The 26,575-nt window shown below is 44.3% G+C and overlaps 1 protein-coding gene across 2 annotated transcripts; it reads left to right on the forward strand.

Moving 5' to 3' along the window:
* atl1 (atlastin GTPase 1) lies at positions 1 to 21,795 on the forward strand. 2 transcript variants are annotated; one of them, XM_041846911.2, is made up of 15 exons: positions 1 to 149; positions 2,997 to 3,247; positions 3,782 to 3,916; positions 5,497 to 5,601; positions 5,887 to 5,937; positions 6,133 to 6,189; positions 11,798 to 11,890; positions 12,242 to 12,380; positions 12,815 to 12,942; positions 13,179 to 13,235; positions 15,445 to 15,516; positions 16,209 to 16,361; positions 17,408 to 17,686; positions 20,531 to 20,545; positions 21,019 to 21,795. In XM_041846911.2, exons 1-15 carry the CDS (start codon positions 116 to 118, stop codon positions 21,142 to 21,144), a joined length of 1,695 nt encoding a protein of 564 aa, XP_041702845.1. In that variant the 5' UTR covers positions 1 to 115; the 3' UTR covers positions 21,145 to 21,795. The 2 variants fall into 2 exon arrangements, with proteins under 2 accessions (XP_041702845.1, XP_041702846.1); XM_041846912.2 differs by lacking the exon at positions 20,531 to 20,545.
* The last annotated feature ends 4,780 nt before the right edge of the window (positions 21,796 to 26,575 follow it).

The raw sequence follows: 26,575 nt of genomic DNA on the forward strand, positions 1-26,575 counted from the left end.
TCCTCCCTTTTATGAGCATCCTCCTCCGTGACGGATTGAAGAGGTGCTCCCATTGCTCCGGTGTCTACATGACAGCCGTTTAGGATTGCACGTACATTCAACAGAAAGGAACACCATGGCGAGAAACCGTAAAGACAGAGACAGCTGGGGTGAGTGGTTAATAATTATGAATATGACTAAATTGGTCATCTGTAGAAACACCTAATAAGGGGTTCGCTAGGCTATGGAGAGTCTCAGAAATGCAGCTGACGGGATGTTTGTGCATGAATCGTGATGTAGCAGTCGTTGTTGTCAGAACAAATCGTTATTATATATCTATTTCATTCTCAACCACCGCAGAAACGCTGGCCGAACGCTGGCCCAACCAAGCCCCGCTGATAAACTAATGTAAACCCAAGCCAAGCGTCTCTTATATTCACTCTACAGGCCAGTGCGGCGTCTGTCTTGGCATCCCCATCCACGCACCCTTGGAATTATTCTGGCATAGAATAACGAAAGACAGCAGTACAAACACAAATCTAGAATTAACCAGTACTGGATCATTAAATACCTGTTAAGGCAATGCTACAGGCTATAGGGGGTATGGGTGGACCTGAAGCAAACAGATGGCATCGTCCTTACCATTACATTTCACTCACAGCTATCGACATGTATCTCTTTGTTTTTCTATTGGTGTTTTTCCTCATATCTGTTTGATAAACACCAACTGTGCCATGTATCATTTGGGGCCGTTATCACATAGTAAAAATTAGCTTGTTAGCAACCATCATCATTAGACAGACTAAAAGCTGTCAGGTATTCAACATAATGTAGCTTATTATGATAGCTAAGATGACTGGTTTGGAAGCCATAGGGTGGCATGAAATGCTATTGCTTATTATCAAAGAGAACTGAGCAGCAATGAGCATTGACTCAGTTACATTTACACTAGAGTAGACCTAGACTCTTCTCTACTGATTCTGAAGCTGCTCTGAGGCGGGAGGAGCAAGGAGCAGCTAGTCTGGAGGTTGGGTGTGTTGGGTTTCTGTCCCAAATGACCCCCTATTTCCCTATGGGCCCTGGTCGACAGTAATGGACTACGCATAGGGAACAGGAAGCCATTTGGGACGTAGCATTTATGTGGAGAGAAAGACGTTCGTCTGTTAATTTAGGACAGGCGTCATTGCTTTTGCTTTGGCCTTTGTTAGTGAGAATAAATAAATGTCCCAGTCTAGTCCAGACCTGAGAAACATAGGAGGATAGGACTGTTTTAAATTATTAACTGTGTTCTGCACCCTTCATTCATTTTAATGCTCCAAAACAGTCCCTTCCTTTCCCGCCTACAGTATTAGTCCGTTTTAGCATTAATGAGTCTCCGTCCCAAATGGCACCCTATTCCCTATGTAGTGCACTACTTTTTTTTTTTACCAGGGTCCATGGTGTTAGTATGTAACTACATAGGGAATAGGGTACCATTTGGGACCAGCCTTGCTATGTTTGTTATGTCACACGAATCTCTCATCTCTTACGTCATCTGATCTTACAAATGCAGAATTAGAGCTTGGAGTGGTTGTGGGTGATGATCAGATATCCTTAGAGATTTTGTCAGAGAGAGAGTAGGTGTTCTATCTATCAAGCCTTATATGCGTTAGCAGCCAGCTAACCTGTTCATGCTAACCCAAGACATTACTTCAAGGAAAGAACATGATGAAATGTTGTCTACTGTCAACCAAACACACACCGATAGACAGCCACCAACACCATACCGTGACTCTATGCCCCTCTGTATTCTCCCTGTAAGTGCACTAGACTAGCTAGGATTTTGCGGCCTACACAACCACCAGGCCTCTGGAGACTGTGGAGAGGCAGGCAGATTGCAGGCAGACTGAGTCACTGCCTGCCCGGAAAGCTTCTCTATCTCTCTCTCTCTCTCTCTCTCTCTCTCTCTCTCTCTCTCTCTCTCTCTCTCTCTCTCTCTTCTCTCTCTTCTCGTCTCTCTCTTCTCTCTCTCTCTCTCTCTCTCTCTCTCTCTCTCTCTCTCTCTCTCTCTCTCTCTCTCTCTCTCTCTCTCTCTCTCTCTCTCTCTCTCTCTCTCTCTCTCTCTCTCTCTCTCTCTCTCTCTCTCTCAAATGCACATGGGGTGCATCCCAAAATAGCACTCTATTCCCTCTGTAGTGCACTACTTTTGATTAGGGTTGCATCCCCCCCTGGTCAAAAGTAGTGCACTATACTGTAGGGAATAGGGTGCCATTTGGGATGCAGTCCATGCTCTGTTCTGAAGTGAACCATTCCTCTTTACTTGATTTAACATCTCAGCTACAGTATAGTTGGACCCTAAAAGGCACCCTATTCCCTATGTAGTGCACTACTTTTGACCAAGGCACATGGGGCTTTAGTCAAATGTAGTGCACGATGTAAGGAAGAGGGTGCCTTTTGGGAAACAGCGTATGGGATAAGATGGTATTGATCTGCTAACCACCGGACAGATAGCTATTATGGGATCAGCAAACCTCTTACACGGCCTGTCATTACTAAAGGTTATTGTCATTTCCGTATTTGAATTACATTCCCGTACAGTATACTGCGAATGGTGTATTGTGCGGGTGGTGTTTCCTGCTGTATATCAATTGAAATGAAATTAGACTATGTCTGTAAACTAGTTAAATTATCAATTTTGTGCGCTTTGATGGCATCCTCTTTGCAGCTTACTCTTTCCCTGTTTATAGGCTAGAAAGTCTGTCTCCATTTCCCATTTCCCCTCCGAGGAAGGCATTGGGTGCCTAACGTTGGTTCGTCAAAAGATAACTGGGGGGTATTATAGGGTGTGCAGTTATGCCAGAAATGGTACCCTGTTTCCCATAGTGCACAACTGTCGACCAGAGCGTCCCAAATAGCACCGCAGACAGCAGGGCTCTGGTCAACAGGGAATAGAGAGACATTTCAGACGCACTTAGGAGCATTACAACGTAGGATGTGCAATATTCTTTCATTTTTTACATTTTACCATCATGTGACAGGGTCCTTCACAGACAAAGCCACCTACGACTGGAGCTCAGAGGAGGAGGAGCCTGATGGAAGGGCGCGGCCCATCCAGGTGCTAGTTGTCAAGGACGACCATACCTTTGAGCTGGACGAGGCGGCGCTGAGCCGGATCCTATTGGCCGAAGAGGTCCAAAACAGGGAAGTGGTGGCCATATCTGTGGCCGGGGCGTTCCGCAAGGGAAAGTCCTTCCTCATGGACTTCATGCTGCGCTACATGTACAGCCATGTGAGTTCAAAGGTCATGCTTGTGTAAATGATGGGGGATTGGTAACCTCACTCCTCAGCTTGAAATGTCTCCACCCACGCCGCCAAATGACTAGCTTTTCGGTGGCGCAGTTGGCTAAGACGTTTGGGTGGTCACGTGTTTGTGGGATAGAGGTTCCAAGACCCAGTCCCAGTGTGAGCTGGTGATACAGGAAGTGGCATTGTTCAGCGAACAACAGTGACGTCATACTTGGCTTTTGGGACTGGCATGGGGTTCATGCCCCTTGACCCAGCTACGACCCATCTCTCAGCGTGAAAGAGACATGGCTGTAAACTTCGCATCAGTGTGCTGCGGTGACATAATGTGATGATTTAAGATTATCGGATGATGTGTGATTTAGGTTTGGGGAGTATTGGTCTATTCTCAGAAGCATTAAACTGTGCTGTCATTCCCTGCGTTTTGTCTCTGAATTCACTCATCTGTATCTATATCATTGGCTGGCCTGTATCTACGTATGGACTCATGCTGGACTACATCTGTGTCCATACTCCCCAGGCGTCCGAGGAGTGGCTGGGGGAGGCAGAGGAGCCTCTGACAGGATTCTCCTGGAGGGGTGGATCTGAGAGGGAGACCACAGGCATTCAGATCTGGAGCGAAGTCTTCCTGGTGGACAAGCCCGATGGACGCAAGGTACCAGAGCCTGACCTTTGACCTGTAGTCACTGTTTGGTTGCATCCCAAATGGCACCCTATTCTCTACGTAGTGCACTACTTTTGACCAGAGCGTAGTGCACTACTTTTGACCAGAGCGTAGTGCACTACTTTTGACCAGAGCGTAGTGCACTACTTTTGACCAGAGCGTAGTGCACTACTTTTGACCAGAGCGTAGTGCACTACTTTTTGACCAGAGCGTAGTGCACTACTTTTGACCAGGCGTAGTGTACTACTTTTGACAGAGCGTAGTGCACTATCTTTTGACCAGAGCGTAGTGTACTACTTTCTGACCAGAACGTAGTGCACTACTTTTGACCAGAGCGTAGTGCACTACTTTTTGACCAGAGCGTAGTGCACTACTTTTGACCAGAGCGTAGTGCACTACTTTTTGACCAGAGCGTAGTGCACTACTTTTGACCAGAGCGTAGTGCACTACTTTTGACCAGAGCCCTATGGTTAGATTCTGTATGACGACTACATTTAAAAGGCCCAATCTGTGATTTTTACAGACGTTTTTCATCATCTAAATGTATCATACAGACCGTTGTATTACATTTACAGGTAACTGCCAAAATAAAGCAAACACTTGAGTAAATGAGGGTTCTGGCGGCTCTGTTATGGTGCGGGGGTCCATTTTCCTGCCATGGTTTAGGTCCAATCAGCCCCTTAGAGGACAAGGTAAACAGCCAATAAAATAGGCCTACACAGCCATTCTGAATGATCACCTTCAACCTATGGTGAATCATTTCTATCCTGATGGGAGTGGTCTCTTTCGGGACGACAATGCCCCCATCCACAGGGCACGAGTGGTTACTGAATGGTTAGATGAGCCTGAAAAATAGGTAACCATATGCGATTCTGGAGCAGCGCGTGAGACAGCGTTTTCTACCACTATCAACAAAACACCAAATGATTGAATGTTTCATGGATGAATGGTGTCGCATCACTCCAATAGAGTTTCACACACTTGTAGAATCTATGCCGAGGCACATTGAAGCTGTTCTGGCGGCTCGTGGCGGCCCAACGCCCTGTTCTGGCGGCTCGTGGTGGCCCAACGCCTTATCAAGACACTTTATGTCGGTGTGTGTTCTTTATTTTGGCAGTTACCTGCACATACCAATTGATTATTAAAGAATATCACTTATGAATTCCTCATGAGCGTAGTTAAACTGTAATAACATTAACACTGTTGAATGAAGAGATATGCTCTCCTGTTAAACTGATGAATGAAGAGGTATGTTCTCCTGTTAAACTGTTGAATGAAGAGGTATGTTCTCCTGTTAAACTGATGAATGAAGAGGTATGTTCTCCTGTTAAACTGATGAATGAAGAGGTATGTTCTCCTGTTAAACTGATGAATGAAGAGGTATGTTCTCCTGTTAAACTGTTGAATGAAGAGGTATGTTCCCCTGTTAAACTGTTGAATGAAGAGGTATGTTCTCCTGTTAAACTGATGAATGAAGAGGTATGCTCTCCTGTTAAACTGATGAATGAAGAGATATGCTCTCCTGTTAAACTGATGAATGAAGAGATATGTTCTCCTGTCTCGTCCCTCAGGTGGCAGTTCTACTGATGGATACTCAGGGCACGTTTGACAGCCAGTCAACGTTGAGGGATTCAGCCACTGTGTTCGCACTAAGCACTATGATCAGCTCCATGCAGGTACAATGGCTTTGGATCTAATAATAATAATAATATGCCATTTAGCAGACGCTTTTATCCAAAGCGACTTACAGTCATGTGTGCATACATTTTTTTTTTTTTACGTATGGGTGGTCGCGGGGATCGAACCCACTACCCTGGCGTTACAAGCGCCATGCTCTACCAATTGAGCTACAGAGGACCACTGTATTTGAACATAAACACAAGGGTAGATCTTCTGTGCCATCCTGGATTACCTTTGTAGAAAATGTCATAACTTTCAAGCACTTGTATCTAATTTCGCAGGTGTACAACATCTCCCAGAATGTGCAGGAGGATGATCTTCAACACTTGCAGGTAAGTAGACGGATTGATTACATCACCTACAGTATCACTGAGGTCTTTTACTGCGGAGACACTCGGATAGACGATGACACCCAGAAATGAACTGTTTCTCTTAACATGTTAAATAAATTCACTTTACTCTAAATTCCTGATTGTGATCAATGTAGAATTGTTCTTTCTTGTCCTGTCTCTTCGTGGCGTTTGTAGCTCTTCACTGAGTATGGCAGACTTGCCATGGAGGAGACGTTCCTTAAACCATTCCAGGTAGGACATTTCCCGTCCTGTTATTCAGTTCTAGCCTTGTGCAAATACACCACAGACTTAGATAGACAACTCTAGTGCCCCCCTCCATCTCTCCATCTCTCCATCTCTCCATCTCTCCATTTCTCCACTTCTCCATCTCTCTACCCCTCCATCTCTCCATCTCTCCATCTCTCCATCTCTCTACCCCTCCATCTCGCCAACCCTCCATCCCTCCACCCCTTCATCTCTTCACCCCTTCATCTCTCCACTCCTCCATCTCGCCAACCCTCCATCCCTCCACCCCTTAATCTCTTCACCCCTTCATCTCTCCAATCCTCCATCTCTCTCTACCCCTCCATCTCTCCACCTCTCTACCCCTCCATCTCTCCAAAGCCTGTTTTAGCACGGGCAGCACCAAGACTTTCACCAGTTTGAAGTAATCAACTGAGTAGAACTTCCTATGGGTTAAGAAAGGATTACATCAGGAGGGATCAGCCAATGAATGTAACTCCTGCGTAAACATTCCATAACTGCAGGAGGAAGTAAATCACCAACCGTGGCTTTATTCCTGTTCAGACAACACCCTCCAGGTGGCAGTATGCCCCTTTTCAGTTTGTTTACTGACTCGTACAAGTAGTAGAAGAAGAAATGGACTACTTTAAAATTGAGGGAAAAAAAAACAATTGCGTTTGCCAATGCTGTCAGAGATTATCAAACAGATCCACTATCAATCAAACAGATGCAAAGAAAGGCCCTCTACCTACCTCTACCTCTATGAACCAGACTCAACGCTGTGCTCACATTTGTGAAAAAGATAAGGCTGGTTTAACAAGGCTACTTCAGTTTACCACAGCAGGAACTATAACTGTAACCTGTTACAGGCTGAATTCAAAATGGATTAAATCGTTTCCCCCCTCATCCATCTACACACAATACCCCATAATGACAAAGTTGAAACATGTTTTTAGAAACTTTTGCTAATTTATTGAAAATGAAATAGGGAAATATCTAATTTACAGTGCATCCGGAAAATATTCAGACCCCTTCCCTTTTTCCACATTTTGTTACGTTACAGCCTTATTCTAAAATGGATTTTAAAAAATTATACACACAATACCCCAGAATGACGAAGCAAAAACAGGTTTTGAGAAATGTTTGCTAATGTACTGGAAATAAAAAACAGAATTACATAAGTATTCAGACCCTTTCCTATGAGACTCGAAATTGAGCTCAGGTGTATCCTGTTTCCATTGATCATCCTTGAGATGTTTCTACAACTTGATTGGAGTCCACCTGTGGTAAATTCAATTGATTGGACATGATTTGGAAAGGCACACACCTGTCTATATAAGGTCCCACAGTTGACAGTGCATGTCAGAGCAAAAACCAAGCCAATAGGTTGAAGGAATTGTCAGTAGAAATCCGAGACAGGATTGTGTCGAGGCACAGATCTGGGGAAGGGTACCACAACATTTCTGCAGCATTGAAGGTCCCCAAGAACACAGTGGCCTCCATCATTCTTAAATGGAAGAAGTTTGGAACCACCAAGACTCTAACTAGAGCAAGACTCTTCCTAGAGTTGGCCGCCCGGCCAAACTGAGCAATCGTTGGGAGAAAGGCCTTGGTCAGGGAGGTGACCAAGAACCTGATGGTCACTCTGACAGAGCTCTAGAGTTCCTCTGTGGAGATGGGAGAACCTTGCAGAAGGACAACCATCTCTGCAGCACTCAACCAATCAGGCCTTTATGGTAGAGTGGCCAGACGGAAGCCACTCCTCAGTAAAAGGCACATGACAGCCCGCTTGGAATTTGCCAAAAGGCACCTAAAGGACTCTCAGACCATAAGAAACAAGATTATCTGGTTTGATGAAACCAAGATTGAACTCTTTGGCCTGAATGCCAAGTGTCACGTCTGGAGGAAGCCTGGCATCATCCCTACGGTGAAGCATGGTGGTGGCAGCATCATGCTGTGGGGATGGTTTTCAGCGGCAGGGACTGGGAGACTAGTCAGGATCGAGGGCAAGATGACCGGAGCAAAGAACAGAGATCCTTGATGAAAACCTTCTCTAGAGCGCTCAGGACCTCAGACTGGGTCGAAAGTTCACCTTCCAACAGGACAACGACCCTAAGCACACGGTCAACACAACGCAGGAGTGGCTTCGGGACAAGTCTCTGAATGTCCTTGAGTGGCCCAGCCAGAGCCCGGACATGAACCCAATCGAACACCTCTGGAGAGACTGTGCAGCTGTGCAGCGATACTCCTAATCCAACCTGCAGAGGATCTGCAGAGATGAATGGGAGAAACTCCCCAAATACAGGTGTGCCAAGCTTGTAAAGTCATACCCAAGAAGACTCTAGGCTGTAATCGCTGCCAAAGGTGCTTCAACAAAGTACTGAGTAAAGGGTCTAAATACTTATGTAGATGTAATATTTCCGTTTTTATTTTATTTCATAAAATGTGCAAACATTTCTAAAAAACTGTTTTTGCTTTGTTATTATGGGGTATTGTGTGTAGATTGATGTGGAATAAAAACAATTTAACCCATTTTAGAATAAGGCTGTAACATAACAAAAGGTCGAAAAAGTCAAAGGGTCTGAATACTTTCCGAATGCACTGTACATGTTATTCACACCCCTCAGTCGATACATGTTAGAATTACAGGTGTGGGTCTTTCTGGGTAAGTCTATAAGAGCTTTGCACACCTGTATTGAACAATATTTGCACATTATTCTTTTTAAAATTCTTCAAGCTCTGTCAAGTTGGTTGTTGATCATTGCTAGACAGACATTTTCAAGTCTTCCCATAGATTTTCAAGCCGATTTAAGTCAAAACTGTAACCAGGCCACTCAGGAATATTCAATGTCATCTTGGTAAGCAACTCCAGTGTATATTTGGCCTTGTGTTTTAGGTAATTGTCCTGCTGAAAGGTGAATTTGTCTCCCAGTGTCTGTTGTAATGCAGACTGAACCAGGTTTTCCTCTAGGATGTTGCCTGTGCTTACCTCTATTCAGTTTATTTTTATCCTAAAAATCTCCCTAGTCCTTGCCGATGACAAGCATACCCATAACATGATGCAGCCACCATCATGCTTGAAAATATGAAGAGTGGTACTCAGTGATGTGTTGTGTTGGATTTGTCCGAAACATAACGCTTTGTATTCAAGACATAAAGTTAATTTATTTGCCAAATTTCTTGCAGTTTTACTTTAGTACCTTATTGCAAACAGGATGCATGTTTTGGAATATTTTTATTCTGTACAAGCTTCCTTCTTTTCACTCTGTCATTTAGGTTAGTATTGTGGAAACTGAGTTAGGAAGGACGCCTGTATCTTTGTAGTGACTGGGTGTATTGATACACCATCCAAAGTGTAATTAATAACTTCACCAGCTCAAAGGGATATTCAATGTCTGCTTTTTGTTTTTTTTACCTATCTACCAATAGGTGCCCTACTTTGTTCCCCACAGCATGAGGCATTGAAAAAGTATTTGTGGTTGAATTTGTGTTTGAAATTCACTGCTTGACTGATAGATCTTACAGATAATTGTATGCGTGGGGTACAGAGATGAGGTAGTCATTCAAAAATCATGTTAAACACTATTATTGCACACAGAGTGAGTCCATGCAACTGATTATGTGACTTGTTAAGCACATTTTTACTCCTGAACTTATTTAGGGTTGCCATAACAAAGGGGTTGAATACTTATTGACTCAAGACATTTCAGCTTTTCATTTTTAATTAATGTGAAAAAACTTCTACAAACATAATTCCAAATAAAATCAAATAAAATGTTATTCGCCACATACACGTGTTTAGCGGATGTTATAGCGGGTGTAGCGAAATGCTCGTGCTTCTAGCTCCGACAGTGCAGTAATATCTAACACGTAATATCTAACAATTTCACAACATATACCCAATACACACAAAACTAAGTAAGGAATGGGATTTAAGAATATATACATATATGGACAAGCAATGACAGTGCGGCATGGACTAAGATACAGTAGAATAGTATAGAATGCAGTATATACATATGAGATGAGTAATGCAAGATATGTCAACAATATTAAAGTGACTAGTGTTCCATTTCTTATAGTGGCCAGTGATTTCAATAGGCAGCAGCAGCCTCTAATGTGCTAGTGATGGCTATTTAACAGTCTGATGGCCTTGAGATAGAAGCTGTTTTTCAGTGTCTCGGTCCCAGCTTTGATGCACCTGTACTGACCTCGCCTTCTGGATGATAGCGGGGTGAACAGGCAGTGGCTCGGGTGGTTGATGTCCTTGATTATCTTTTTGGCCTTCCTGTGACATCGGGTGCTGTAGGTGTCCTGGAGGGCGGGTAGTTTGCCCCCGGTAATGCATTCGGCAGACCGCACCACCCTCTGGAGAGCCCTGCGGTTGCGGGCGGTGCCGTTGCCATACCAGGGGGTGATACAGCCCGACAGGATGCTCTCAATTGTGCATCTGTAAAAGTTTGTGAGTGTTTTAGGTGCCAAGCCAAATTTCTTCAGCCTCCTGAGTATGAAAATGTATGCACTCACTAACTGTAAGTCGCTCTGGATAAGAGCGTCTGCTAAATGACTAAAATGTAAATGTAAAAAAAGAGGCTCTGTTGCGCCTTCTTCACCACACTGTCTGCGTGGGTACCATTTAAGTTTGTTAGTGATGTGTACACCGAGGAACCTGAAGCTTTCCACCTTCTCCACTGCGGTCCCGTCGATGTGGATAGGGGGGTGCACCCTCTGCTGTTTCCTGAAGTCCACGATCATCTCCTTTGTTTTGTTGACGTTGAGTGAGAGGTTATATTCCTGGCACCACACTCCCAGAGCCCTCACCTCCTCCCTGTAGGCTGTCTCGTCATTGTTGGTAATCAAGCCTACTACTGTTGTGTCGTCTGCAAACTTGATGATTGAGTTGGAGGCGTGCTTGGCCACGCAGTCATGGGTGAACAGGGAGAACAGGAGGGGGCTGAGCACGCACCCTTGTGGGGCTCCAGTGTTGAGGATCAGCGAAGTGGAGGTTTTGTTTCCTACCTTCACCACCTTGGGGCGGTCCGTCAGGAAGTCCAGGACCCAGTTGCACAGGGCGGGTTTCAGACCCAGGGCCTCGAGCTTAATGATGAGCTTGGAGGGTACTATGGTGTTGCTGCTATCTCCACTTTGACATTATGGGGTATTGTGTGTAGGTCAGTGACACAAAATCTAAATGTAATCCATTTTAAATTCAGGCTGTAACACTACAACATGTGGAAAAATTCAAGGGGTGTGAACGCTTTCTGAAGGCGCTGTAGATGCTCTCGACTTTGGTAGCATCTTGCTTTGCACCTTCTTTCTTTTTTACTTTATACTCATAAGAACATAGACCTACATGTTTACATTTTAGTCATTTAGCAGATGCTCTTATCCAGAGCGACTTACAGTTAGTGAGTGCATATATATATATTATTTTTTTACATACTGGTCCCCCGTGGGAATCGAACCCACAACCCTGGCGTTGCAAGCGCCTTGCTCTACCAACTGAGCTACACGGGACTCTCCATTAGTCACCTCCACATACATTTTTTGGATACGTCAGCTCATACCTTTTACTTCCTACTGCATGGTAACTTAGTGAACCTGTGTGTTGTTTCAGTCCATGATATTCCTGGTCCGGGATTGGAGTTTCCCTTACGAGTTTGGCTACGGACAGGAAGGAGGCATGAAGTTCTTGGAGAAGAGGCTCAAGGTCAGAGGTTACAGATGTAACGATGATTATAGTGGTTTATCTAAAGATAGCAGCAACAACAACAACAACAGTTATATTAACAGTTTGTCATTAATTGAAAGTAAAAGGGGTGCTATTTATGCTACATGATCATGTAAACTGTAATAATAATTTAAGCTTTCATCCAAAGAAACGTACAGATCCCTGTGATCGGCCCCCTTGACATCCAACTGTGGTTGTGTCTGTGGTTGTGACTCTGTCTGTGTTTGTGTCTGTGTTTGTGTCTGTGTTTGTGTCTGTGTTTGTGTCTGTGGTTGTGTCTGTGGTTGTATATGTGTCTGTGTCTGTGGTTGATGTGTGTCTGTGTTCTAGATCTCTGAGAACCAGCATGAGGAGCTGCAGAACGTTCGTAAACACATCCACTCCTGCTTCACCAATATCTCCTGCTTCCTGATGCCCCACCCCGGACTCAAAGTGGCCACCAACCCCAACTTCGACGGCAGACTCAAAGGTAGACTACACCACGATCACCTAGTCTTAATACACATTTGTTTCCTACAAAATATACACTAACTGTCTGATCGAATTCCATATAATAGAAAAGGTCAGGAAGTTATCACACCATGACAAGAAGTGTGTTTTTGTATAGCCCTCCTCTTCGGCTAATGTTGCCTCTCCCTAACTTGTGTGCAGAGGGTCGCTGGTTCACGCCCAGCTTTGGGCAGAACAGGGTCAGTAGCATCACATTTACATTTTACTCATTTAGCAGATGCTCTTATCCAGAGCGACTTACAGTTAGTGAGTGCATACATTTTTCATACTGGTCCCCCTGTGGGAATCGAACCCACAACCCTGGCGTTGCGTTGCAAGCGCCACGCTCTACCGACTGAGCTACACGGGACTACGGATACATAACGGCTCTTCTTCTCCCTGACCTGTGTTTAGAGATCGACCGCGAGTTCATCAACAACCTGCAGATCCTGGTCCCGTGGCTGCTGAGTCCCAAGAACCTGGATGTCAAGGAGATCAACGGCAGCAACATCACCTGCAGAGGCCTGCTGGAGTACTTCAAGGTCAGAGACAGAGATTTTGATCAAAAGAGATGGCGTAACAATGAGCATCAACAAACTTTCACTTCGACTGCATGACCTATTAGCTCCACACAATTAAAAATAAAGTCTTACTCAGTGAAAAGAGATGATATTGAAAAGCTTTGATGCTGTATGTACCTACATCTATATGATGCTGTATGTTTGAGTTTTGTTAAGAAACATTAAAATGTAGGTGACCTTATCTTTTTTTATTTCAGGCATACATCAAAATCTACCAGGGTGAGGAGCTGCCACACCCTAAGTCCATGTTGCAGGTACACAGTTACTTCCCTGTCTGGCAGCATTATGCATTTCAGTGGCCTTGAGGTTAGAGCGTCCTCCCTGAGATTGGAAAGTTGGGAGTACGGTCCCCGGCCGGGTCATACCAAAGACTGTACGGTCCCCGGCCGGGTCATACCAAAGACTGTACGGTCCCCGGCCGGATCATACCAAAGACTGTACGGTCCCCGGCCGGGTCATACCAAAGACTGTACGGTCCCCGGCCGGATCATACCAAAGACTGTACGGTCCCCGGCCGGATCATACCAAAGACTGTACGGTCCCCGGCCGGGTCACACCAAAGACTGTACGGTCCCCGGCCGGGTCACACCAAAGACTGTGCGGTCCCCGGCCGGGTCACACCAAAGACTGTACGGTCCCCGGCCGGGTCACACCAAAGACTGTACGGTCCCCGGCCGGGTCATACCAAAGACTGTAAAATGGGGCACAATGCCTCTGCTTGTCAGTAGTTGTGGTCATTAGTTGTGTGGTTCAGTAGTTGTGTGGTTGTGGTCAGTCGTTTTGGTTGGTAGTGGTGGTCGGTAGTGGCCAGTAGTTGTGGTCAGTAGTTTTGGCAAGTTGTTGTGGTCAGTAGTTGTGTGGTTGTTGTCAGTAATTGTGGTCAGTGGTTGTGGTCAGTAGTTGTGTGGTTCAGTAGTTGTGTGGTCAGTAATTGTTTGGTTTTGGTCAGTAGTTGTGTGGTTGTGGTCAGTATTTGTGTGGTTCAGTAGTTGTGTGGTCAGTACTTGTGTGGTTCAGTATTTGTGTGGTCAGTTGTTGTGGTCACTAGTGAACTTCAAAACGTGATGTAGTTTTATTGGAATTTGCAGCTGTTGTTGGTAAGTAATGTATCTGCTAGTTTCTGACATGACTTACTGCATCTATAATGAAAGCAGTTGATGGTTACTAAAACAGCTTTATCTATTGATTGGTAGAAGCTATTCCTAATCTATTGTCAGATTGAAAAAGCAGTGGTAAAAATGTCAGTTGTTTATAAAAAGTTCCAGAAAATGTTGTTGATGCGGTTACTAAAACAGCTGTTACTTTTATCGGAATAAATATTTTTGTTCCAAATTCAGATTTGAAAAGCAGAGGAAGATTTTGTGTCAAAAGTTGCATTTGTTGCATTTACAGTGAATGGAATAATGGAAGTGATGATATCACAATGTGGCCTTTTAGAAATTTGGGGAAATCCCATGAAAGTGGATGGAGTACAAAAAGAAGGACAAAAAGTTGAATAGTTTAAAAAGTATAACATATATCAAAGGGTTGTATGCAAGCAGCCTAATGCAGATAATGCTACATGTTTTAAAGTGTGAATGGCGTTTCTATCTTATCTCCTCTTAAGAGGGGTACCATTCCAAATAATTAGAATAATAAGTCTGAAATAATTCGTACAATATTTAAAATGTGGCTGCTGTCGCAAGCCACATAATCACAGAGTGTCACGCCCTGACCTTGAAAGCCTGTTATTCTTTAGTTAGGTTGGTCAGGGTGTGAATGCTAGAGGTTTTCATGTGAATATCTAGGTATCTATGTGTAGATCTAGATTGTATATTTCTATGTTTGGCCGGGTGTGGTACCCAATCAGAGGCAGCTGTCGATCGTTGTCTCTGATTGGGGATCATAATTAGGTAGCCATTTTGCCTACCTATGTTGTGGGATCTTGACTCTTGTTTGTGTGTAGCCATTGTGAGCGTCACGTTACGTTGCTTTTGTTGTTTTGTCGGGTGTGAACTTAGTGAATAAACATGTATGCATTCCACGCTGCACCTTGGTCCAATCCTGTACTCGACGAACGTGACACAGAGTGAAAAGAAGCAAGCCTGTACAGAATAAAAACATTCAAAAACTGCAAAAAAATGTGGCTAAGAAATTAACTTTATGTCCTGAATACAAAGTGTTATGTTTGGGGTAAATCCAACACAACACATCACTGAGTACCACTCTTCATATTTCCAAGCATGGTGGTGGCTGCATCATGTTATGGGTATACTTGTCATCGGCAAGGACTGGGGAGTTTTTTAGGATAAAAAGAAACGGAATAGAGCTAAGCACAGGCAAAAACAGGAGATGGACTCCTGCTCCAATGAGCCGTTTCCGGCTCACGCAAGCCAAGGCTTACCGCATTACAATGCATTATGACACGTACATTCCTGACGAAGATATAACATGTGTTCTGTTGTGTTTTGTTCTCTTCCTCAGGCGACAGCAGAGGCCAACAACCTGGCAGCAGTGGCAGCAGCCAGGGACCTGTACAACAAGAAGATGGAGCAGGTATGAAGGCACAGCTTATTCTGTTTCTCACTTACCTCCAATTAATAATAATAATAATAATAATAATAATATGCCATTTAGCAGACGCTTTTATCCAAAGCGACTTACAGTCATGCGTGCATACATTTTTGTGTATGGGTGGTCCCGGGGATCGAACCCACTACCTTGGCGTTACAAGCGCCATACTCTACCAGCTGAGCTACAGAGGACCACAATTCTAATGCTGCTGCCTTCCTGAGACCTCCTGAGACCTACTGTTGTCCCTTCCGGATCCAGAAATGCTTTTGCCCCCCCCCCGGCCAATAGTCGTTCTCCTGAAGAGTGAATCCTCTTTTTCCAGGCGTTTTCAAACCTTTCATGGAACGGAAACCCCAAGCCGTTCCATGTATTTGATCTACTCCGGAGCCAGCACACCTGATTCAACTGGTCAACTAATCATCAACACCTTGACTAGGTTAACCAGGTCAGCTAGTTATCAACCCCTTGACTAGGTTAACCAGGTCAGCTAGTTCAGGGCTACAACAATATTGTGAAACGTCCGGGGGGTCCCCGAGGAGAGGTTTAAGAACCACTGCTCTATTTTTACACTATGGTGAAGGTATCTAACCCCCCCCCCTCCCCAGGTGTGTGAAGGTATCTAACCCCCCCCCTCCCCAGGTGTGTGAAGTTATCTAACCCCCCCCCCTCTCCAGGTGTGTGGTGGTGACCGGCCCTTCCTGGCCCCAGCAGAGCTCCAGGCCAGACAAAGTGACATCAGAGAGGAAGCCCTCCAGGTGTTCCGGGGGGTCAAGAAGATGGGAGGGGAGGAGTTCAGCCGACGCTACCTGCTACAACTAGAGGGAGAAGTATGTCACCCCGGTCTCCCGCTTGGGAAACCAACATCTTTCTTAACCATTAGCCCAATAGGAAATTCCCTCTTGGGTCGAGGGTCAGGTGACACTGATTTAAAGTCGCAAAGACGCAGGGCTACCGCATCACGAGAGTGTACGTCTGACTCACCTCTGCTTCATTCACCATTTCAAACAATCAACCTGAATACATAAACATTGAGGGGCAGTTTCCCGGACACAGATTAAGCCTAATCCTGGACTAAGGATTAGGCTTAATCTGTGCCCTGAACCCACCCGATAAATACATATTTGGCAAGTGGCAAAACCCAGCTAGCACATAACGTTCTGAGAACCATATGTTTCTTTGAGTTTGGTGAGAGCCTGGTTGTCCTATGGATATTTTGCATACAACCTTCCCACAAGGTTCTGGGAATGGTGCAGAATGAAGAATTTGTATGAGTTTAAAAAAACATTGCAAGCTAGCTCCATCCTGGTGGTGCAGAGGACTCATGGATAGAGAACAGATGATCATAGGTTTGAATCTCACTGACGCCGCGCCACAATAATAAATGTGTTTTAATGTTTTATCTGTGCTTGGAGTTTAAATCAGTTAACCTACGCTAGCAGTGTTAGTTAAATAATGTTCTGAGAACTTTTAATATCTTCAAATAACCTTTTCATTTCCATTCTCAGAACATTAATACAACCTCCCAGGAAAACTTTCAGGGAACCATAGTAAAACGTTCTCAGAACCTCTCTGCAACCTAAAAATGTACGTTCACAGAACAGGCTAAATTTTCACTACCGTTCTCAGGATGTTTAAAAAATATTCAGTTTTACCGGTCAGGAAACGTATGGCTTCGTTCCCGGAACCAATTGGAAACCAAAAAAACTTATGTTCCCAGAACTTCCAAGGAACCAAATGTGCTAGTTGGGAAGTGGAACCAATCACCTTAACTAAGGTTGCTTTCCCAGAATTCCCAGGTTTTCCAGAAATCCTGCATATTCCCTGGAAATTTACTAGAATTTTGCAACCCTAAACATAACCAACCCTGTTCTAGGTGGACGAGGTGTTCGTCCAGTACATCAAGCACAACGACTCCAAGAACATCTTCCACGCCGCACGTACCCCGGCCACGCTGTTCGTGGTCATCTTCATCATGTACGTGGTGGCGGGCATCACGGGCTTCGTGGGGGTGGACATCATCGCCAGCGTGTGTAATATGATTCTGGGCCTGGCGCTGATCACCCTGTGTACCTGGGCCTACATCCGCTACTCTGGGGAGTACCGAGAGCTGGGCCAGGTCATCGACCAGGTGGCTGGAGCCCTCTGGGACCAGGTAAGTCCCCAGAACCTACTTTATATATGGCCAGGATGAGTAGCGTGAATTTGCGCCTAGACGCTGACCTTGGGTCAGTTTAGAATTCCCCCCTAATGGTTAAAGTTACGATTGGGGGAAAGAAAGCTGATCCAAGATCTGCACCAATGGATAAGGTGGCCATTTTAGGACATTGTCAACTCACTTCACCTCCTATTGAGTCGACCCAGAATGTTATTTCTGACCATGTACTCTACAACGTTATCTCATAGATGTAGCACCTTAACCCAATGAGTCCCACTATAACGGCGGTGCATTTTGGATTTCTAACCACTTTTAAACATTATTTGTTTGGGTTGTACCATTTGGATTCGTATATATATTTATTCTGCATCCGTAGATACCAACCATTAGTCTGTGTGATTTAATGGCGGCTGAGCTAGAGCGGTTTTGTGAGACAAGGGCAGGACGCCCGAAAGGGCTCGAGGGGGCCTGGTCTTTTTGCAGAAACATCTGAATGGTTTGAGCTACAAATGATTATAAGCTTTCTATGACACTCACAGGCTACACAAGAGTCGTTAGAAGGTAAAGGGTTCTTCTACATAGAAGATCATAGTAAATCCCAGGACATAGTGTCTATAATACTGAGTCGTTAGAAGGTAAGGGCTTCTTCTACATAGAAGATCATAGGAAATCCCAGGACATAGTGTCTATAATACTGAGTCGTTAGAAGGTAAAGGCTTCTTCTACATAGAAGATCCTAGTGTCTATAATACTGTAATAAGCTCACATAGTTGCTGTCACAAACTCCCCACAGTGGTCACTGACTAGTTGGACATTCACTTCCCAGTGAGCAAACAATTTCTGTACTTACAGCATTCATATAAATTCATTTTTATCAGGTTTTTGCTTTGGCGGACCTTATTTTATTTTATTGACTCATGAATGCAACTCTTTTTATGTGAAATTGTTCTACTTGTAGCCCTGTTTGTCCTGGAAAGAAAATGGTAAAACACTTAATTGTGAGGCTAAATAAAAGGGCTGGACTTGCAGATAAATGAAAGTCAGATAAATGAAAAGCTGATTTTCTGCTGGGGTCTCGGGACAGATAGGGTTAAAGGACTCCTAGACCACAGGGAAACCTTTCCCTGGGACATGGCCGTAGACTCCAAAGAGGTGCCCAGCCATGTCTCAGGGCAAAGGAATACCCCAGTTTTACCTAGACCAGGGGTCTCCAACGGGTAGATAGCTACCAGTAGCTGGCAGACTACCTATGAGTAGCTCGCCAAACAATTCTGAAAGGACATCACGTGTTCCGCCGCAAACTGTCAAAACAAATCTCACAAGTATCGGACACTGCAAGCTCCCAGCTACCATCTAATCAACGCAACTGTTATAGTGTGGACACTATATATAAACAATTACATTGAATATGGATTGTACATACCTGCAGTATAGTATGATTAATATTCATGTGTGCATGGTTATTATTGGCATTGGCATTGACCGTGACCTTTTCCCTTTGATGATGTCATCACCCAGAGTCGGATCTGTACAATGCGACTCTACCACATGTTGCGTGGGCTGTATCGTTTTGCTGTACCGTTTGTACATGGCTGTACACCTTTTTATTTCTTAAGTTGAAAGTAAAGGAAAGTAATATTGAAATGCGTGTGGGCATTCCTTGTCAAGTTACTACAGCAACATTGACATTGTCCCACCCCTGGGTAGCCACTATTGGCTTAAAAAAGCCAAACCTAACACAATATCTGCCAATTAATTTCCAGCAATATTGCCCCTCTCTGTCTGTGTGGTGCAGGCGTTTGTCTATCTCTCAGTGTGTAGCCAGTTGATGTGATAACCGTCTTGTGGGTTGACAGAAATACTTCCCCCAACACCTTCTCAATTAAATGTTGACTGCAAAGTAGGTTTACCTGGCAGAAGTATCTATTATATTTTTATTTGCAAACTTTTCCATGGAATGAGCAGCAGCAGTACAGAACCATCACTGGACTGGCACATTCCTCACTCACTAGCTGTGCAATTAAAGGGCCAGATGCGCTATTAAAGGGCCAGATGCACAATTAAAGGGCCAGATACGCAATTAAAGGGCCAGATATGCAATTAAAGGGCCAGATGCACAATTAAAGGGCCAGATGCGCAATTAAAGGGCCAGATGCACAATTAAAGGGCCAGATGCACAATTAAAGGGCCAGATACGCAATTAATGGGCCAGATACGCAATTAAAGGGCCAGATGCACAATTAACGGGGAATTACACAGAACATCCCATTTTGTTGTTTCCCTATGTAATTTTGAGAATGGAAAACAAAAACATCTAAAGTCAGGAAAAATTAAACGGAGAGAAAACAATTTGGGAAAATATAAAACATAATTTGTGGAAAGGATCACTCATTTTATAGGGCCCCCCCCCTTAGAGTTGTTAATGAACCATTATTTGACCAGGTCTATTGACAGAACACATAGTGCACCACTTTCTCTCGTACACTAAGGACCCGGGGAAGAGTTGCAGGGGAGAGGAGAAGAATGGGCCTATTTGAAAGCTAGAAAAAAAATGAGTAGCTCGCGACGTTACATCTTTTTCAAAGTAGCTCTCATGCTAGAAAAGACCCCTGACCAAGAGTATAAAGACTTTATAGAGCATCCAAACCACTAGGTGGCGACATACACACATATGACTGTGTCGAACAATACAACGTCTGGAAATGATCACAATGTATAGCTTTTAGAGTTTGAGCTGAAGGAAACAAATATTTATAACATGTTCATATTTATATTACATTTGATATTTGTATTATTTGTCTAAGACTGTGTCTTTTTGTTTCGCTCCATGTTTTGCAACAGGGAAGCACAAATGAGGTAAGTGCACTGGGGGAGGAGTTGTCAGTATAAGCCTACTGTATGTTTTCCTGTCTATCTTGAGCATTCCAATAATGGTTAAAGTCCCAAATGCACCCTCTCTCTCTCCTGTTGTTCAGGCTCTGTATAAGTCTAAATTTGACCTAGGATGTACCCTTTCTGTATCTCGCCATATTGCACATTTGAAACCAATGAACTTTAGCATTCTGACAATGGTTAATTTGTAGAATTCCCCCCTCTTCTTTAGCCAGATAGTGACGACCCCTCTCTCCTCTCCTCCCCTCCCCTCTTCTTCCCTGCTCTCCTCTCCTCTCCTCTCCTCCCCTCCTCTCCTCTCCTCTCCTCTCCTCTCCTCTCCTCTCCTCTCCTCTCCTCTCCTCTCCTCTACCTCCTGTATTCTCTTCTCTTCTCTTCTCTTATCTACTCTTCCTCCTGTATTCTCTTCTCTTCTCCTCTCCTATTCTCCTTTCCAGGCTCTATATAAGCTGTATACCGCTGCAGCCAGTCACAGGCACCTGTACCACCATGCGTTCCCTGGCCCCCAGGCTCCCGTAGAGGGGAGCGAGACCCCTGAGGAACCCACCAGGAAGAGGAACTGACCTGGCGACCTGATTGGCCAGAGCACAGCAGGGACTGCTGGGTACCTCTTAACTGACATGATGGATAGAGGGGGGGGGGGGGGGAGGAAGAGGCATCCTCACCCGCTGGACACTCTTTTACTATGGTGTTGGCTGGAACAGTCCAGTGAAGCGTTCACTATTTTAAATCTAAATGTGGACAATGTAATGTCCCAGAGGTAGTGGCAGAATTTCCCTTTGAACTGGGTTGCCTGGTCTGTTGCCTTCAAAACAATGGGTATTTCACATATCATTGTCTTTCACAAACCACATTCAACCTTTTCTGTCTGTCTGTAAGTTAGACATCTGTAAATACACGCAGAACAGCAGGCAAGGAGGTGTACAGATCACACTACACACGCAAATTCCTATCAGCAATTTGTTTGGCCTGAGAGGTACAGTAAGTTACAGTTATCTGCTGATATCATTGTGTTAGGTGAGACAGCATGACGGCCGTCAGCACTGATAGTTCATGGCAACGCCATCGCCTCAGAATGTCATCTGTCGGAAGACAATGCTTCTGATTTTCACGAATACGAGTTTACCTGAGTATGCCATTGAGGAGAGGTTTAAATCAAGTTGACCTCTGACCTATAACAGAATGGTGGTCAATGGTACAGTACCAGTCAAAAGTTTGGACAGACCTACTCATTCAAGGTTTTTATTTTATTTAATTTTTTACTATTTTCTACATTGTAGAATAATAGTGAAGACATCAAAACTATGAAATAACACATATGGAATCATGTAGTAACCAAAAAAGCATTAAATAAATCAAAATATATTATATATTTCATATTCTTCAAAGTAGCCACCCTTTGCCTTGATGACAGCTTTGCACACTCTTGGCATTCTCTCAACCAGCTTCATAAGGAATGCTTTTCCAACCGTCTTGAAGGAGTTCCCACATATGCTGAGCACTTGTTGGCTGCTTTTCCTTCACTCTGCCGTCCGACTCATCCCAAACCATCTCAATTGGGTTGAGGTCAGGGGATTGTGGAGGCCAGGTCATCTGATGCAGCACTCCATCACTCTCCTTCTTGGTAAAATAGCCCTTACACAGCCTGGAGGTATGTTTTGGGTCATTGTCCTGTTGAAAAACAAATGATAGTCCCACTAAGCCCAAACTAGATGGGATGACGTATCGCTGCAGAATGCTGTGGTAGCCATGCTGGTTAAGTGTGCCTTGAATTCTAAATAAATCACAGTGTCACCAGCAAAGCACCCCCACACCATCACACCTCCTCCTCCGTTCACCTACTCTGTGTCTCATAAAGACCCAGCGGTTGGAACCAAAAATCTCAAATTTGGACTCATCAGACCAAAGGACAGATTTCCACCGGTCTAATGTCCATTGCTCGTGTTTCTTGGCCCAAGCAAGTCTCTTCGCCGTATTGGTGTCCTTTAGTAGTGGTTTCTTTGCAGCAATTCGACCACGAAGGCCTGATTCACGCAGAGGTTACCCTGGGTCTTCCTTTCCTGTGGCGGTCCTCATGAGAGCCAGTTTCATCACAGCGCTTGATGAAACTTTTAAAGTTCTTGACATTTTTGACTGACCTTCATGTCCTAAACTAATGATGGACTGTCATTTCTCTTTGCTTATTTGAGCTGTTCTTGCCATAATATGGACTTGGTCTTTTACCAAATAGGGCTATCTTCTGTATACCACCCCTACCTTGTCACAACACAACTGATTGGCTCAAACGCATTAAGAAGGAAAGAAATTCCACAAATTAACTTACTACATGATTCCATATGTGTTATTTCATAGTTTTGATGTCTTCACTATTATTCTACAACGTAGAAAATAGTAAAAAAAATAAAGAAAAACCCTTGAATGAGTAGGTGTGTCCAAACTTTTGACTGGTACTGTATATTGATTTTCATGTTTTATCAGGTTAAGTTTCTTTAAGTTTTTTTTTTTTTTTTTTCCCAGGGTCCATAGTGCTCTGGTTAAAGGTCATGTGCTATGTCCATAGTGCTCTGGTTAAAGGTCATGTGCTATGTCCATAGTGCTCTGGTTAAAGGTCATGTGCTATGTCCATAGTGCTCTGGTTAAAGGTAGTGTGCTTTGTAGGGAGTAGGGTGCCATTTGTAGGGAGTAGGGTGCCATTTGTAGGGAGTAGGGTGCCATTTGTAGGGAGTAGGGTGCCATTTGTAGGGAGTAGGGTGCCATTTGTAGGGAGTAGGGTGCCATTTGTAGGGAGTAGGGTGCCATTTGGGATGCATGCGAAGTCTTTGTTTAAATATACATATTTTTGTCAGCATGGTAAATCGTCAGTGTCTACCCTTTTAGGCTCTCCCAAGCTTATCTTGAGTAACGGTATATTTCTTAACATTTCACATCTTTAGGGCTTGTACTTGTCCTGGCACTTTGTTTGTTTTGTTTTTGTAATATAGGGACTGTGTGCCAATATCATGCAGCTACAGTTTCATAGAGCTATAACAGCACTCTCATACCTACTACATAATGATGCCACTTGTTGGGCAAAACACAATCATCCATTCTCTATGGTCTATAAAATCAACCCCTCACACATGTTTTGGTTTGGGGAGGTGAGGTGAGGGGAGGTGAGGGGAGGGGAGGGGAGGTGAGGTGAGGGGAGGGGAGGTGAGGGGAGGTGAGGGGAGGGGAGGGGAGGGGAGGGGGAGGTGAGGGGAGGGGAGGTGAGGGGAGGTGAGGGGAGGGGAGGGGAGGGGAGGTGAGGTGGGGGAGGGAGGTGAGGGGAGGAGGGAGGTGAGGGGAGGGGAGGGAGGTGAGGGGAGGTGGGGAGGTGAGGGGAGGTGAGGTGAGGTGAGCTGCCTGTGCTCCGTTAGTCTGTGTCATACACACAGAATGAAATATAATCAAATAGGGCCCTATTCAGACTTGAGATAAGTTGACTTAACATGGATTAAAATTTTTTTAATTTTTATGCTGACTTAAGTCCATGTTCTCTGAATCGGGCCGATATAGCCTATGGTATCTCTATGGTCACACATTTAGACTGGAACAGAATTTACACATTTAGACTGGAACAGAATTTACACATTTAGACTGGAACAGAATTTACACATTTAGACTGGAACAGAATTTACACATTTAGACTGCCGGGGACGAGATCAAGAGTAAGTCATTGGACCGGTGAGTAGTTTGTGATGGGCTGGCTGGGTAGAGGTAGACCGAGAAATGTAGAACATTATAAACAGTTTCACTACAGTTGACTATATTATATTTATCTCTTTCACTTCGTACTAGTCTGCTTCTTGCACAGTTTGGTAAATAAATGCACTTCGAAACAGAAATGATGATCTTTTAAACTGGCGTGGCCTTTGGGAAACACGTGGGTGATAGTGAAGGCTGGGGGAAATAGATGTTAGTAGATAGTGAGGGATGGGGAATAGATGTTAGTAGATAGTGAGGGATGGGGAAATAGATGTTAGTAGATAGTGAGGGATGGGGAATAGATGTTAGTAGATAGTGAGGGCTGGGGGAAATAGATGTTAGTAGATAGTGAGGGCTGGGGGAAATAGATGTTAGTAGATAGTGAAGGCTGGGGAAATAGATGTTAGTAGATAGTGAGGGCTGGGGGAAATAGATGTTAGTAGATAGTGAGGGATGGGGAATAGATGTTAGTAGATAGTGAGGGATGGGGAATAGATGTTAGTAGATAGTGAGGGATGGGGAATAGATGTTAGTAGATAGTGAGGGCTGGGGGAATAGATGTTAGTAGATAGTGAGGGCTGGGGGAATAGATGTTAGTAGATAGTGAGGGATGGGGAATAGATGTTAGTAGATAGTGAGGGCTGGGGGAATAGATGTTAGTAGATAGTGAGGGATGGGGAATAGATGTTAGTAGATAGTGAGGGATGGGGGAATAGATGTTAGTAGATAGTGAGGGCTGGGGGAAATAGATGTTAGTAGATAGTGAGGGATGGGGGGATAGATGTTAGTAGATAGTGAGGGATGGGGAATAGATGTTAGTAGATAGTGAGGGATGGGGGGATAGATGTTAGTAGATAGTGAGGGATGGGGAATAGATGTTAGTAGATAGTGAGGGATGGGGGGATAGATGTTAGTAGATAGTGAGGGCTGGGGAATAGATGTTAGTAGATAGTGAGAGATGGGGGGAATAGATGTTAGTAGATAGTGAGGGCTGGGGGAATAGATGTTAGTAGATAGTGAGAGATGGGGGGAATAGATGTTAGTTGATAGTGAGGGCTGGGGGAATAGATGTTAGTAGATAGTGAGGGATGGGGGAATAGATGTTAGTAGATAGTGAGGGCTGGGGGAATAGATGTTAGTAGATAGTGAGGGCTGGGGAAATAGATGTTAGTAGATAGTGAGGGCTGGGGAAATAGATGTTAGTAGATAGTGAGGGCTGGGGGAATAGATGTTAGTAGATAGTGAGGGCTGGGGGAATAGATGTTAGTAGATAGTGAGGGATGGGGAATAGATGTTAGTAGATAGTGAGGGATGGGGAATAGATGTTAGTAGATAGTGAGGGATGGGGGAATATATGTTAGTAGATAGTGAGGGATGGGGAATAGATGTTAGTAGATAGTGAGGGATGGGGGGATAGATGTTAGTAGATAGTGAGGGCTGGGGGAAATAGATGTTAGTCCATTCTACAGAAAGAAGAGTGAGACCATTCCCAGCTAGCACATAACGTTCTGAGAACCATCCCAGCTAGCACATAACGTTCTGAGAACCATCCCAGCTAGCACATAACGTTCTGAGAACCATCCCAGCTAGCACATAACGTTCTGAGAACCATCCCAGCTAGCACATAACATTCTGAGAACCATCCCAGCTAGCACATAACGTTCTGAGAACCATCCCAGCTAGCACATAACGTTCTGAGAACCATCCCAGCTAGCACATAACGTTCTGAGAACCATCCCAGCTAGCACATAACGTTCTGAGAACCATCCCAGCTAGCACATAACGTTCTGAGAACCATCCCAGCTAGCACATAATGTTCTGAGAACAATACGTTTCTTAGAGCTTGGTGAGAACCTCATTGTCTTGTCCTATGGTTATTTAGCATAAAACCTTCCCACAGTGTTCTGGGAATGGTGCAGGATATCCAGCTAGCACATAACGTTCCGAGAACCATATGTTTCCTATGTGGGAATTTCATTACATCAGCATAACATTTTCTACAGGTTTCCTCATGGTTCTATGTTCTCAATACGTTCAGAGAACGTTAAGAAACAACGTTCTTCTGCAGGAATTTCAGTACTTCAGCATGGTCCTATTTAAAGTCATGTTCTCAGAACATTAAGAAAACGTTCCACAAAAAACACAATAAAACATTAGTAACGTTCAAAGTAACCTCCTGCCTAAATGACTACCGACACGTAGCACTCACATCTGTAGCCATGAAGTGCTTTGAAAGGCTGGTCATGGCTCACATCAACACCATTATCC

Source organism: Coregonus clupeaformis, chromosome 25, assembly GCF_020615455.1.
Source record: "Coregonus clupeaformis isolate EN_2021a chromosome 25, ASM2061545v1, whole genome shotgun sequence".
NCBI lineage: Eukaryota > Metazoa > Chordata > Actinopteri > Salmoniformes > Salmonidae > Coregonus > Coregonus clupeaformis.